The 13,158-nt window shown below is 35.1% G+C and overlaps 1 protein-coding gene across 2 annotated transcripts; it reads right to left on the reverse strand.

The window, feature by feature from the left end:
- Positions 1-6,935: 6,935 nt before the first annotated feature.
- On the reverse strand, positions 6,936-10,770 carry tdo2b (tryptophan 2,3-dioxygenase b). 2 transcript variants are annotated; one of them, XM_059528829.1, is made up of 12 exons: positions 10,680-10,770; positions 10,451-10,553; positions 10,216-10,306; positions 10,017-10,087; positions 9,486-9,613; positions 8,914-9,100; positions 8,695-8,802; positions 8,493-8,604; positions 7,995-8,052; positions 7,819-7,898; positions 7,656-7,746; positions 6,936-7,393 (listed from the first exon to the last, which is right to left on the reverse strand). In XM_059528829.1, the coding sequence occupies exons 1-12, from the start codon at positions 10,712-10,714 to the stop codon at positions 7,234-7,236; spliced, it is 1,224 nt and encodes a 407-aa protein (XP_059384812.1). In that variant the 5' UTR covers positions 10,715-10,770; the 3' UTR covers positions 6,936-7,233. The 2 variants fall into 2 exon arrangements, with proteins under 2 accessions (XP_059384812.1, XP_059384813.1); XM_059528830.1 differs by having other exon boundaries at positions 10,640-10,719.
- Positions 10,771-13,158: the final 2,388 nt, after the last annotated feature.

The raw sequence follows: 13,158 nt of genomic DNA on the forward strand, positions 1-13,158 counted from the left end.
TGAGGTAATATCAGGATTGTGCTTCAGAGAGGGAGGGTTAAAGTGTTAAATGCGATGTTTACTGTATGAGTTTTGGATCAAAATAGTGTCCTGGTGGCAACTGAATGGAAATGGGTGTTTCCCCCCTCAAGAAAGGATTAATTTCTCCTTAAAAGTTCTATTACAGGAGTCCAAAGTTTGGCCAGAGCTCAGGAAGCTATTTCCAGTGATCTTATTTTCTTTGCTTCCATGGAAGGAAAGAAAGAAAAAATATTTTTGTACCCTGTAAAAAGAGGTGGGGGGGGGGGGGGGGGGGTCATCTGGTAATGATCAGGATTTAATAATGGAGGCTTATTGTAATTCTATGAAGAATCTTGACAGCTGCACTGGTTTGTTTGGCCTGGGCAGAAGGAAGGGACTTCATCAGTGTGATTGACATCAGGACTCTTTGCTATTATGTGTGAGAGAAGCATGCTGTAAGACAGCAAAAACCAGCAAAACCAGGTAGATGTGAGAACAGACAAGACGAAAGTTCAAAGTGCAGAGCCTTTAAAATGAATGTTATTCTGACATGTTAAATGGGAAGCGAGGGAGGGGTTCAGCTTGACCTCTGGCTGTCTAGGGAGCCTCAAAGGTTTAGATTACAATCACAAAACAGCAGGTGACATAAACTCCCAAACTCCAAACACTGTCCAGATACGTATTAAAGGTTTGGGGTCGGTAAGATTTTTGAATGTTTGTGAAAAAAGTGCAGGTTGCATTTATTTGCTCAAAAACACAACAAAAAGCTAATATTTTAAAATATTAGTTGATAAAAAAATAACAATTGTTTTCAATTGTATTATACTTTAAAATGTAATTTTTCCAGAGATGGCAAAGTTGAATTTTCAGCATCATTACTCCAGGCTTCAGTGTCACATGATCCTTCAGAAATCATTCTATATGATGATTTGCTGCTCAAGAAACATTCCTTCTTCTTTTGAAAACAGTTGTGCTTCTTAATATTTTTCTGTGGAAAGCTGTGGATACTCTGAAAGTTCAAAAGAACAGCAATTTATTTAAAATACAAATATTTTTGAAGCATTATACAAGTCTGGTTAATAATTTATATTGCACTGTTTTATATGACTTTGCTGTGGTGAGATTCTGGAAGGTTTCTTCTTAAGAAAGGGATAGACAGAGGAAAGCATAGATCTGCAAATAACAATCATCCATATGTTTTGACCTTCTTATAATTCATCAGTCATATATTTAGTTTGAGCATTGGGGAAATCTAAACTTTTCACCATATTAATACTTTGGCCTTCCTTATCAGATCTGGATCTCATTAGGACAACCTGCGATTTCCATGGAATGAGATCGTAAGCTCTTGAAGATTGCTCCAAGAACATTTGAATACAGATGCCAGTTTTACTAGAATTTTAAAATCTTTATAGCATATGCATCAAACCGAAGGATGATGGAGTTATGTTATACAATAGAATCAAAAGTAATCTATGTGGATAAGATCATTACTTATATTCAGTGTTCATATTGTAAAAAAACAAAAAATAAAATAAAACAAATCGGGGGAATGATGTGGTCAATCTGTTTTTTTTTTTTTTTACACGATTACAAAACTTGTCTAAAACGTTTTTTAATTAATGTAAAATTTGCCTTTTGAAGCCTAAGGCATTTTGCCTACAAAATGAAGCTTTTTTTCTTCTTCTTCTGGGGCCTGAAACGGAGGAAATGGGGTCAATACTGTTAATTAAACAATGTTTTGCTGAATGTGTTTTTGTGCTGGTACCTTGGCTAGTTTAGGAATGTCATGGATAAGATGACAATAAAACTGCTCTTAGGTGACAGCAAATCCCTGTTTTAATAAATGTTTTCTTGAATCATTCAAATCAAAGGATTCATTCAAAACGGCTGATTCAATTAGAAATGAAACAAGTGAATGGACTGTTGAATCACTGGCTCACATGAATTGTTCAAAACAGCATTGCTTGTTCTACACTGTTGTATAAAACTATTAGCATATTTATGTGCTGATATTATGAAAAGTACATTGCTCATGCAATGAATATAAAATCATAAAAACTCATACATGGGTATTTCTTATTTCATTGCTTGAATTATAAGGTCATTCTAAATGCATTCTAATGGGCTTCATCGCGCAGTGAATTGTATTGCAGTGGATTGTATTGCAAGGGGGAAAAAAATCTATATATTTATACTGTAGATATTGCTATATTAACTACATTAACTATAGGCTGTTATAAGTACACTGGGAGAAAAAAAGCTTTCATGGGCAGCCAAAATCATGCACTTTTACAACAAAATAAACTTTTTTCTTTATTGAATAATAATAATAATAATAATAAAACCTCTTTCTCTGAATCATTGTTTCTACACTGGTGATTTTCATAATCATATCTAGAACATTACATTATTGTTTTGAGGAAAATATTAAGGCCAGACCACTATGGTAATGGTAAAGGAACTAAATATATAATAATATTTTTTTTTTCTTTTTTGTAAATTAATCAATCTGATCTGCAACTACTATTTTTAGCCATTTTAAAATATGCACACATTACATTTTAGTTATATTCCTAATATCTTGAAAACGCAAGACAGAAAAATGCTGTTGTCGTCTCGTCACAATAATTAGGAATTACATGAATTCCTCACAATAATTAGGAATTACAAATTACAAAACTAATTTGACAAAAAATAAAAATGAATATAGCATGAATATAGCGCGCCTTACATTCAGCTTAATATGCTATTTTATGATTGTTTAAGCAGTTTCAATTTATAGCTTAAACTTCTTAAAATACAGTCAGTTTCAGATTAGTTTTAATCTATGCACACAAAAAAACAAAAAACAAATGGGTCCATGCCTGGAGCCGGCCTGTTGCCTTTTGTCATTTTTTTCCCACCAGGGGGATGCCATCCCCCCGCATCCCCCCTCAATTTGAGGCCTGCTTCTATTGCACAAGAACAATTCAGCCCCATTTCCTCTAGTGATTTTACATTTTGTGATGGTGAACAGATGTTGTAGCAAGATCTTGCAGATGTTAGATCACCTACATGTTGAAGGAACATGGAGAGTTTAAATCAGGTGATATGTGGATGTGTTAATGGGGAAACAAACTGATCCCAGACTGCACAGATGCACATTAGTGTCATCTCCTGTTTTATGCTTCAGCAAAACCATGATGAAACCTCACTCAGCTTTTCCAAATCATGTGATCATGTGACAGGTTGAAGCAGACACATTACAGCGCTGTAAAGTCTGGAAAACACATTAGTACAAAAATACCTATTAGGAGAGAAGAAGCGAAGCCTACAGTCATTACAGAGAGAACAATTTAAAATGAACTGCAATTACTATTACTAATACAAAAGGATAACTCTAAACCCTGACTCTTCCTTATGTTAACACTGTGAACGGGATCTTGGATAGCAGCTGTTTTTCAGTGCCCAGTCTGTGAGTGTTCACTCAGCATGGTAAAGTATGATGCTTTCACAAGTGTGTCATGGAAATATGATGAACATTGCTTAGCTGTAGCTGCACTAAACTAAATCACCTCCTGAGGGTGTGAAGAGACTGAGAGACAGCGAGAGTAAATACTGAAGAAATTCAACAGCATTCTGAGTTCTGACCACAAGAGTCTAACCACTCTATAAATACCTCCCAGAAGATCAATTTGGATCAGTCATCATGGCTTCAAGCTGATTCAAAACAGACCTGAGCTGCACTCAGACGGCTGCAAGCGCTGTGACACTTTTATTAATATATAGGCCTATATATTATATATAATATATTAGTGCAGTCTGCCAACCAGATGGAAAAGCTGGTAGAGTAACTTAAGGACACTGTGACGATGTTTACTGAACATCTCGTTCCGAGAGGGGCTGCACGGAGTATAAAAACAGCATGCTGAGACTTCCACAGAAACAAATCTGCGGAGCAGAATCACTTCCAGAGAAAGACGCTGGACTGCCAATATCCACAACAAACAATGAATATACCACATGATAGCATAATAATGATTAGCATCACGAATTGGAAACACATTTCAAACAAAAGAAAGAAAAAAGAAAAGAAAAGGTTTCTGACAGTAAAATCTAGTTCATGATGAATTACACTGGCAATGATTGGGTTTTCGTAACACGTGGCTCTGTCTGTATGTTTTTGTTTCTGACTGCATCGACAGCTTTTGATTAGAGATAACTACAGGAAATACTTGGAGGAAGGGGGAAATCAACTGTGATAGCCTACTAAGGGGACTAATTAGATCTCTCAAAGTAGACGGATTTCCTGAATTGGAGTCCAACCCAGCGAAAATATGTCCCTTCTCCAGCCCAGCAACACTCTAGAATCTGCCCTGTAGTGGAAAAGTAGGCTACAACTCTGTCTGTCTGTCTGTCTGTCTGTCTGTCTGTCTGTCTATCTATCTATCTATCTATCTATCTATCTATCTATCTATCTATCTATCTATCTATCTATCTATCTATCTATCTATCTATCTATCTATCTGTCTGTCTGTCTGTCTGTCTGTCTGTCTGTCTGTCTGTCTGTCTGTCTATCTATCTATCTATCTATCTATCTATCTATCTATCTATCTATCTATCTATGTATCTATCTATCTATCAGTCTGTCTGTCTGTCTGTCTGTCTGTCTGTCTGTCTATCTATCAATCTGTCTGTCTGTCTGTCTGTCTGTCTGTCTGTCTGTCTGTCTATCTATCTATCTATCTATCAGTCTATCAGTCTGTCTGTCTGTCTGTCTGTCTGTCTGTCTGTCTGTCTGTCTGTCTGTCTATCTATCTATCTATCTATCTATCTATCTATCTATCTATGTATCTATCTATCTATCAGTCTGTCTGTCTGTCTGTCTGTCTGTCTGTCTGTCTGTCTGTCTGTCTATCTATCTATCTATCTATCTATCTATCAATCTGTCTATCTGTCTGTCTGTCTGTCTGTCTGTCTGTCTGTCTGTCTGTCTGTCTATCTATCTATCTATCTATCTATCTATCAGTCTATCAGTCTGTCTGTCTGTCTGTCTGTCTGTCTGTCTGTCTGTCTGTCTGTCTGTCTGTCTATCTATCTATCTATCTATCTATCTATCTATCAGTCTGTCTGTCTGTCTGTCTCTGTATGTCTGTCTATCTATCTATCTATCTATCTATCTATCTATCTATCTATCTATCTATCTATCTATCTATCTATCTATCTATCTATCTATCTATCAGTCTGTCTGTCTGTCTGTCTGTCTGTCTGTCTGTCTGTCTGTCTGTCTGTCTGTCTGTCTGTCTGTCTATCTATCTATCTATCTATCTATCTATCTATCTATCTATCTATCTATCAGTCTGTCTGTCTGTCTGTCAGTTCGTCTGTCTGTCTCTCACTGTGCACTGACTGTGCACTTCTGTCATTTTCTATGCAAACACAGCCTCAGCAGGTTAATGGCCTCTGTATGTCTGATTGTGGACAGTGCTGTTAATTTTTTAACTGAACTCATGTTGTTTCCCTACATATGACACAAATCACCTCAGTTGTGTCCTGACCACACAACTCACACAAGCTTTATGTACAATACAAAGTTACAGGTTAACACTAAAGAAGACTCGAAACAGCTGAATAGAAATATCAGTCTGGTCATAAGTTTGAGTTGCTTTTGGGAAAATAACATTCATATACTCACACAAATGCAATAATAAAATGTAGCATCAATAAAACGTCTAGCATGAAAATAGCAGTCAAAAACAGATAGCATGTACTATTTTTAAGATTTAGTAATGACCATTTTACGATGTTGTTATGTAAAGTATCTTTTAGGGGCTTTATAGACATGTTTTTGTCTTAGATATGTATGAGAGCAGTATGCAGAGCAGCAGGCTCAGGGTCATGTGTTTGTCATGATGCTCAGCATTATATATGCTTCACAACTTATTTTATTTAGATGGAACAAGCTACAAGGGATCTGTTGAATTTGTTTACTATAAATCAGTTTTTTTTATGAAAAAAAGGATGACAAATGTCCTCATTTGTAAGTTAATGGATTATATAACACGAACAACGAGGAGCGTATTTTAATACCATTTGTTAATGTTTTTTTTTTTACATTAGATAGTTCACAGTGAACTGCTGTTAACAGATACAACTTTTGATTTAAAATTATGTACAGTATTTTTAAATATTGACATTAACTTATTATTAAGATTATGTAGAAGTATTGTTCAGTATTAGTCCATAGTACTAATATAGTACTATAGTACTTTTTTACCAAAATAAAAGGGTGTGCGATAAGATATTAGTGTATTATCTTTTTCTAAAGATGAAACTAAATACCTCTTCCCTAGTTTCACTGATTTGGAGCAGTTCAATCTATTATTAAAAGGGAAAAAATGGCAGGGTGACCCTTAATTCAAAATGAACATCTCAGAGTGACCGCGGTCAAACAAATATTTACCAACAGAAGCCGGTGAACTGCGATGGAGAAAATTCTGGAAAGATTTTCCTTTTTTATTTTACAAGTAGCATAAAGAGAAAATATAGCTTGTGGTGCACAGTATCATCAGCATAAAATTAGCATTACAACTGTATAGTCCAAAAGACATTTTACATACCATCATTCAGCTTACAAAAAATATATTTCTCATCCCAAGGCATCATATACTGACCCTTTTGACATTTCGTCAACATCCTACGCACATGGCACCCTCTAGCGTCAATATTAGAAGCAGATAAAAATGGGCCAGAAGGCGCCTCCTAGCGGTCTAACCCTAACCCTCACCCTAACCCTAACCTTAACCCATAATCTGTGTCTCATATTGACGCTAGAGGGTGCCATATGCGTAGGATGTTGACGAAATGTCAAGAGGGTCAGTATATGACGCCTTGGGATGAGAATGCGTTACAGACAGATAATATATCTCATATGATCAGACAAATCTATGTGCTTCATTCAAAAAATATCTTTATAGTGGTACAAAACAGACATTTTTTTACATAAATGCTTAAAATATAAATAGCATGTACAAGATTTCTTGATTATTATATATATTTTTATAAATATATACACAATTAATTTATTATTACACTTTCTTTACCTCTACATCAACTTGAGAGAGGTTTCTAGTTCTTTAGTGTCTCGGTAAAGCAATCAAACACAAGTATGGAACAAAAAGCACAAAGTTTGGCTGATCGATACAAAGCACTTGGCATTATTCCCGAGTTTAAGGACATCGTCTGATTTTTCTAATCAGAATCCTCGCTGCTGTATGAATTGTACGAGCTGTCATAACACTCAGCCATGTAGGGAAACTTATGGATGCTCGGGTTCAGTTTGGGCACCCAGGCACGAGGCACCAGGAATGTCGCGAGGTTGAACAAATCCACAAACACTTTGTAACGATCACTGAAAGATGAGAGAACGAGGCGTCACTGATTTATAGCAAAAACTTCATTTTATTAGCACCTTTCAGGGGGTAAAGTGTTATTGTTTATGACAGATTTTTATCACGGTCTGAAACTCCCATAAACACATTAAAAATGTGAATAAAAGCCTTTTATCAGCGTCAAACACTTGTAAACCATATCAGTGGAGATAAGTGAGCATTATGGATCACAATCTGAGATAAGTAAATGACAACATATTTCATTTCTCCGCAGACACAAACCTGACAGTGGAGCGCAGGTAATGATAGCCTGAAGATCCACCTGTCCCTGTCTTACTCCCAATCATTCTGTGCACCATACAGACGTGGTTATCTGGAGGGAAAGGTGTGTGATGTTAGCGTGGGGTATGGCTGCGGTATGTGTGGCTCAGAATCAAAGGCTTACATCTCCACTTGGTCATGAGCGTATCGATCTCCATCAGTGCAGTCAGCAGCTGGAAGGGCACCTGGAATCGAGGCTCTTCCCTGGAAGAGGAAGAAGTTAGGATGAGGATCTCCACACATGCACAAAAATAGCTCTATGAATAAAGAGGATATGGGATGAAATGTAATCGTAGATACCTGTAGAAATTAATCATTAGAGCTCCCTGAAGGGCCTTGTAAGAAAGTCGCCGTTCACCTTTTGGAAAAAGATTGAGACTCTTACTTTCAAGCACCATAGATGGTGAAAAATACTTTCAAAGTAGTAAATAAAACAGATTCTAGGAAAATAGTTTTTCAGTCTTTACTATAAAGCGTCAGTATAAAGAGTGAAAATAATTCAAAATTATTGTATTGAAATGGATACTATAAGGTCTTGGTAGTGTCCAAAACCATGGTATTACCATCATTTTACCTTTGTATAGGTGAATGGGTCTCCATAGGCCCAGACCAAAATAGCATTACCAAAATTTTGAATTAGCTTTCATTTAAAATGTTTATGTTTTTCCATCTAATATTTATATTTTATTTCTACAAACAAAAATGTATTAATAGTTTCAGTTTTAGTTAAAACAACACAACAACCCTGCTAATCTACACTACATTAGTACTGGCTAAGCATTGTGGGCCAATCTTCACCTTTGCTTAAAAGATGCTCATGGCGTTTTGGGTCAAACAGGGCGGTGAAGACCTCAGTCTGTTTGTTTAGTTCAGCCAGACGGTCCTCCTTCTCCTCAGAATCTTCCATTTTCTGTAAGTCAAAGCAACGAGTTAACCTTGATAACTAACATTAATGAGAAAAAAGGAATCACTGTGAGCGGAAAAAGAAAGCAGAACGAACTTCCAGTTTCTGCTTCTCCATCTTGAGACCCTCTTCGATGCTGGCTTGCAGTTTTCCCCAGAAATTAAATCCATCATTTTCCAGCCCAGGAGTCCTCTCCAGCCATTTCTACAATATACATAATAACATATGACTGGGCTAGCACATTTATAATGCCAAAAAATAGTGACAAAATTCATTATTTTGTCTTGAAAGTGTTTGTATTTTGAGAGGTTTTACCTCCACCAGCTGAAGGAGAGTGGCTTCCTGCTCCGAACTCAGCAGCGTCTTGCTCTCTTGTCCGTGAAAGTTATCTTTGTAGTGTCGTCGGTTGTAAGGGACTCTCAAATGATCCGCCACACCAATCTTAGTCTCCAGAAGACGGAACTGAAGACTCTGGAACCCAGAGGCTGGGGACAGATACTCCCTACAGCCCATTAACAACATCTTAAACCAGTGAACCAATCTCTATAAATCACTATACAAATTATTATTATTATTTATTTTTTTTTGTTTTATTTTGTAAAATTGATGCCTGCTGTTCAGGGATGTTTGAGCTTGATCCATCCAAATCTCATGAGAAAAACTATGCATTTTATGACGTGGTGGTTTTTTATGAATTAGCATGTGATGTGGTCATGTGATTCTTATAGAAAAAAACTAAAAATGAAGGTCCACCCCTAAACCTGTGTCCACCCCTAAAGTCAGTGGGGTATGAGTAGATCGTATGAAAACAAATGAATTCATAAACGTTAAATAAAAAATGTAAAATAGCTCTGAATTAACGTGACTGTGATGAATATGGATGTTACCTGAAATCAAAGAAGTCCAGGGCTGTCATGGTCTCCAGGACAGCAAACTGCTCCACCAGCAGTTTGAAGATCATGGTGATCCTGTGGATCCTGCTCACCACCTTCAGCATGTTTCTCTCATCCCGGACCTGTGAACAAAGTCCACATTTAATTATATAATACATACAAAAAAAAAAAGTATATACACCTACTACTATAAAATAAAGGATCCAAATGTGTGGTTTTGCAGTGATACCATTGAAGAAGCATTTTTGGTTCCCCAAAGAACCTTTCAGTAAATAGTGAACTGTTTTTTTTTTCTCAATGTGAAGAACATTTGAAAAATCTGGAGAACCCTATTTCACTATAAAGAACCTTTTGTGGAATGGATAAGTTCTATGGATGTTAAAGGTTCTTCAAGGAACCGTCGATGCCAATAAAGTATTTGTATTTTTAAAAGCTGTAAAGCTTGATGAACATTTTTTCTCTTTAAATGCATACTTATTTTTTAATTTAATATAGCTCGTTATTCATTTTGTTAGTTTAACTCACGTGGTTTTTAATGAATAGGTCCCGAACTGAATCAAGCTCCCATAATATCTGCTTAAACCACAACTCGTAAGCTAAAAGAGAAAATACAGGATGACAGTCAGGATTTGTGGAAATGGATCCTCAAACTGCAAAATGTTTTGATGATGTTATGTGAGAGCTAACAAGTTTTCATATAGAATGAATGGACAGAAATTCATACCTTGGTGGGTAACAATGAAAAGATGCTCATCGTGGATTTTGTCACCTTTCTGTTGACTCTGCAAAACTTGAGCGTTCAGCACCTTGTCAAGCTAACAGCAAATAGACTGAAGTTATGACACCTTAACGCATTTCAGCCTTTCTTGCTGTGGTTAGGTCATTTTGCAACAAATTAGACATGAATAATTCATATTTGGATAAATACAGATGTCTATGAAGGCTGGTGACTTGATTACCTGTAGGTATTCTCCATAGACCATTCCTCCATTAGTGGCTTTGTTGATGCCTTTTTGGGACTCATCCTCTTCCTCTGACTGGCTGGGAGCACTGGTAAACAATCTAATTTTGAGATAAAGAATAGATTTTATTTTATATTTTCAGGTAAAAAATAAATAAATAAAAGCATTGTATTTTATTTTGATTACATTATATTTAATTAGATTTTGACAGGAATTAAAAACGCACTGATGCTTTTTTCTCAAAAAAGGACATCCACTCATGTTTTTCCTCAAAATGTCCCCAAGGTTCTGGGTGCTTCAATGCAAAGTGAAGCATATAAAGATTTGCAGTGTCCAATCAAATGATGGATAGCCAAACCCTGCCCATCAAAGTAAACACAGGGCACGTGTGTGTGTGTGTGTGTAAGTTTATGTACAGTTTCTGTGATTGTTATGGATTTTATATTTTATTATTATTTTTTAAATCAAGCCATTTACAGCAGGGTTGTTTGAGCTATAGTTAATAAATAAAAATAAAAATTGTGTTAATTGAAATAAAATAATATATATATATATATAAATATGCCACACCACATATATATACATTTATATATATTATTTATTTATTCAAGCTAGCTGCCAAAGTAATATTTATCTTTTTCAATTTGTTTATCTTGATGTATTAAAATATCTAAAAACAAATAATAATTATATTGAATTTATATATATATATATGTATATATATATATATATATATATATATATATATATATATATATATATATATATATATATATATATATATATATAAGAAAAATGAATAAAAACTACAAAAATCACAGAACAAAATTACTAAAACTTTGCAATTAAAATAAAAATGGAAAATATAAAAGTAAAAACTATTTAAGATATCAATAAAAAACTATAATAGTATCCTTAAAAAAAAAAAAAAAAAAAGCCAACAATTGTTATTCCAAACACCACATATGTGCTTGTGGGATATTTAATTTGTTGTTCAGTTACTTGCCATGTAATGCAGTCTTGAAATTCAGGAATACACTCATTTAAATGTTCTTTATATTGATAATACGCTTGTAGCTTTACGGCTTATCTTGTATTCAAAGCATTAGCTTCTCCTCTAATGGCAGGTAAATATTTACTTGTCCGTATGGTCTTACTCTCTTAAAATTCAACTAAATCAGCCAATGGCAGTGCACGATGTTTAGCGGGGTTAATCACAACAGGGTCATGTGATGTCAACAGAGTACACTTCAGTGTAGAAGCTAATGATGGAAATAAATCAAACTGCAAATACATTTTGAAAATGAGATGAACCATAAAGCTACTAGCACATTATCAAAATAAAGAACATTTTACAGACTGCAATACTTAGAAGTAACTGAACATCAAATTAAATACTTCACAAGTACATATCGCTGTGGTGTTTGGGTATCCACTATTTGGAAGCTTTAAAATTCACTTAATAAACAAACGCTCAAAGTCACTAAATCTTACTGAGAGTGGTCATTTGTGGATCATAACAAGACTGGTTGTTATATAAGAACAGACATTTGCTCTCTTATGTTCCTGTTGGACCAGCATCCTCAAAATATCAGCTGGAGCCCGACCAGAAGACCTGACCTAAAAAATAAACAAATCAATATTTCAAAGACAGAGCTTGAGGTCAAAGAGTGTCGTATATTTAATGGGGGCTTAAGTCGGGTTAATGTACAAATTTATGGGCAAACACGAAAAAGAAAAAAAAAAGACAAATCACATGCTGACACATAAGCACTACTGACGCAGGAAAGAGTTCACAGAAATGTGGCGCTTAAACAAACTGACCTTGACAACCGCTCGGGTCACATGATGTGTTTGTCTTTTGAACCATGTCATAAGAGTTAAAGATTTCACCAACTCGAACACATTAAGAGTCGAAACACAGGTATTTCTATAGATCTCAGAGATAGCCACCATTTGAGATGCAGGAGAGAAGATCCCAGGTTTTATCATGAAAGGACTGCTCACCCTCACTGAAAATGAAATAGATCGATTTTCTCCATGGCCAGTGTTTTTCTAGAAGCTTCCTGTGCTATACTTCTCTCCCTTTTGGCTTTTCTGCTGCCGTCACATCTACTGGAAAACTTTTTTATATCAAGTTATTCAGAAATGAAAAACAACCAATAAGTCACACCAGACAACTAAATATTATTTTCTATTTTAGATTTATTGCACAAATTAATTGTGCTATTGTAGTAAATGTTTGACTTTTGATTAAATAGCAGTCAAAAGCTACATTCCTTTTTTTTTTTAAACGAAATTACCATTTTATTCAGAAAGGATGCATTAAATTGATCATAAATGAGAGTAAAGACATTTATAATGTAACAAAATAAGTTTTTTAGACTTCCTATTCATCAAAACAGCATCAAATAAAATATCAAGGAATAATAGGAAATAAAAAGAAAACTCCAGTATGATTGCCCTTGTATTGAAAATTACAATAAATGACTAATTCAAATATAAATCAAAAGTCAAACACACTGCACAAGTTTGTCTTTTGTTTCCAGGATTTTTTTTCTTCAAACTGTGTGGTGATAAATAACATACAAAATACTAGGCATATTGTGAACAGTACCTGCTGTAACCTAATTAGGACATGGTTATAAATTGTACATCTCTCAAAAATAAAAAGTGGTGGGATTTAGAATATCTACTGAACAGGA

The sequence above is a fragment of the Carassius carassius genome, chromosome 38 (genome assembly GCF_963082965.1).
Source record: "Carassius carassius chromosome 38, fCarCar2.1, whole genome shotgun sequence".
In the NCBI taxonomy this organism is placed as follows: domain Eukaryota; kingdom Metazoa; phylum Chordata; class Actinopteri; order Cypriniformes; family Cyprinidae; genus Carassius; species Carassius carassius.

Coding starts and splice junctions, on each gene's coding strand:
- tdo2b (XM_059528829.1), bottom strand. CDS start 10,714: ATGAGTGGATGTCCTTTTTTGAGAAAAAAGCATCA. Junction 10,554..10,679: donor TTTTTGAGAAAAAAGCATCA/GTGCGTTTTTAA, acceptor TCTCAAAATTAG/ATTGTTTACCAGTGCTCCCA. Junction 7,747..7,818: donor GCTCATGACCAAGTGGAGAT/GTAAGCCTTTGA, acceptor CTTTCCCTCCAG/ATAACCACGTCTGTATGGTG.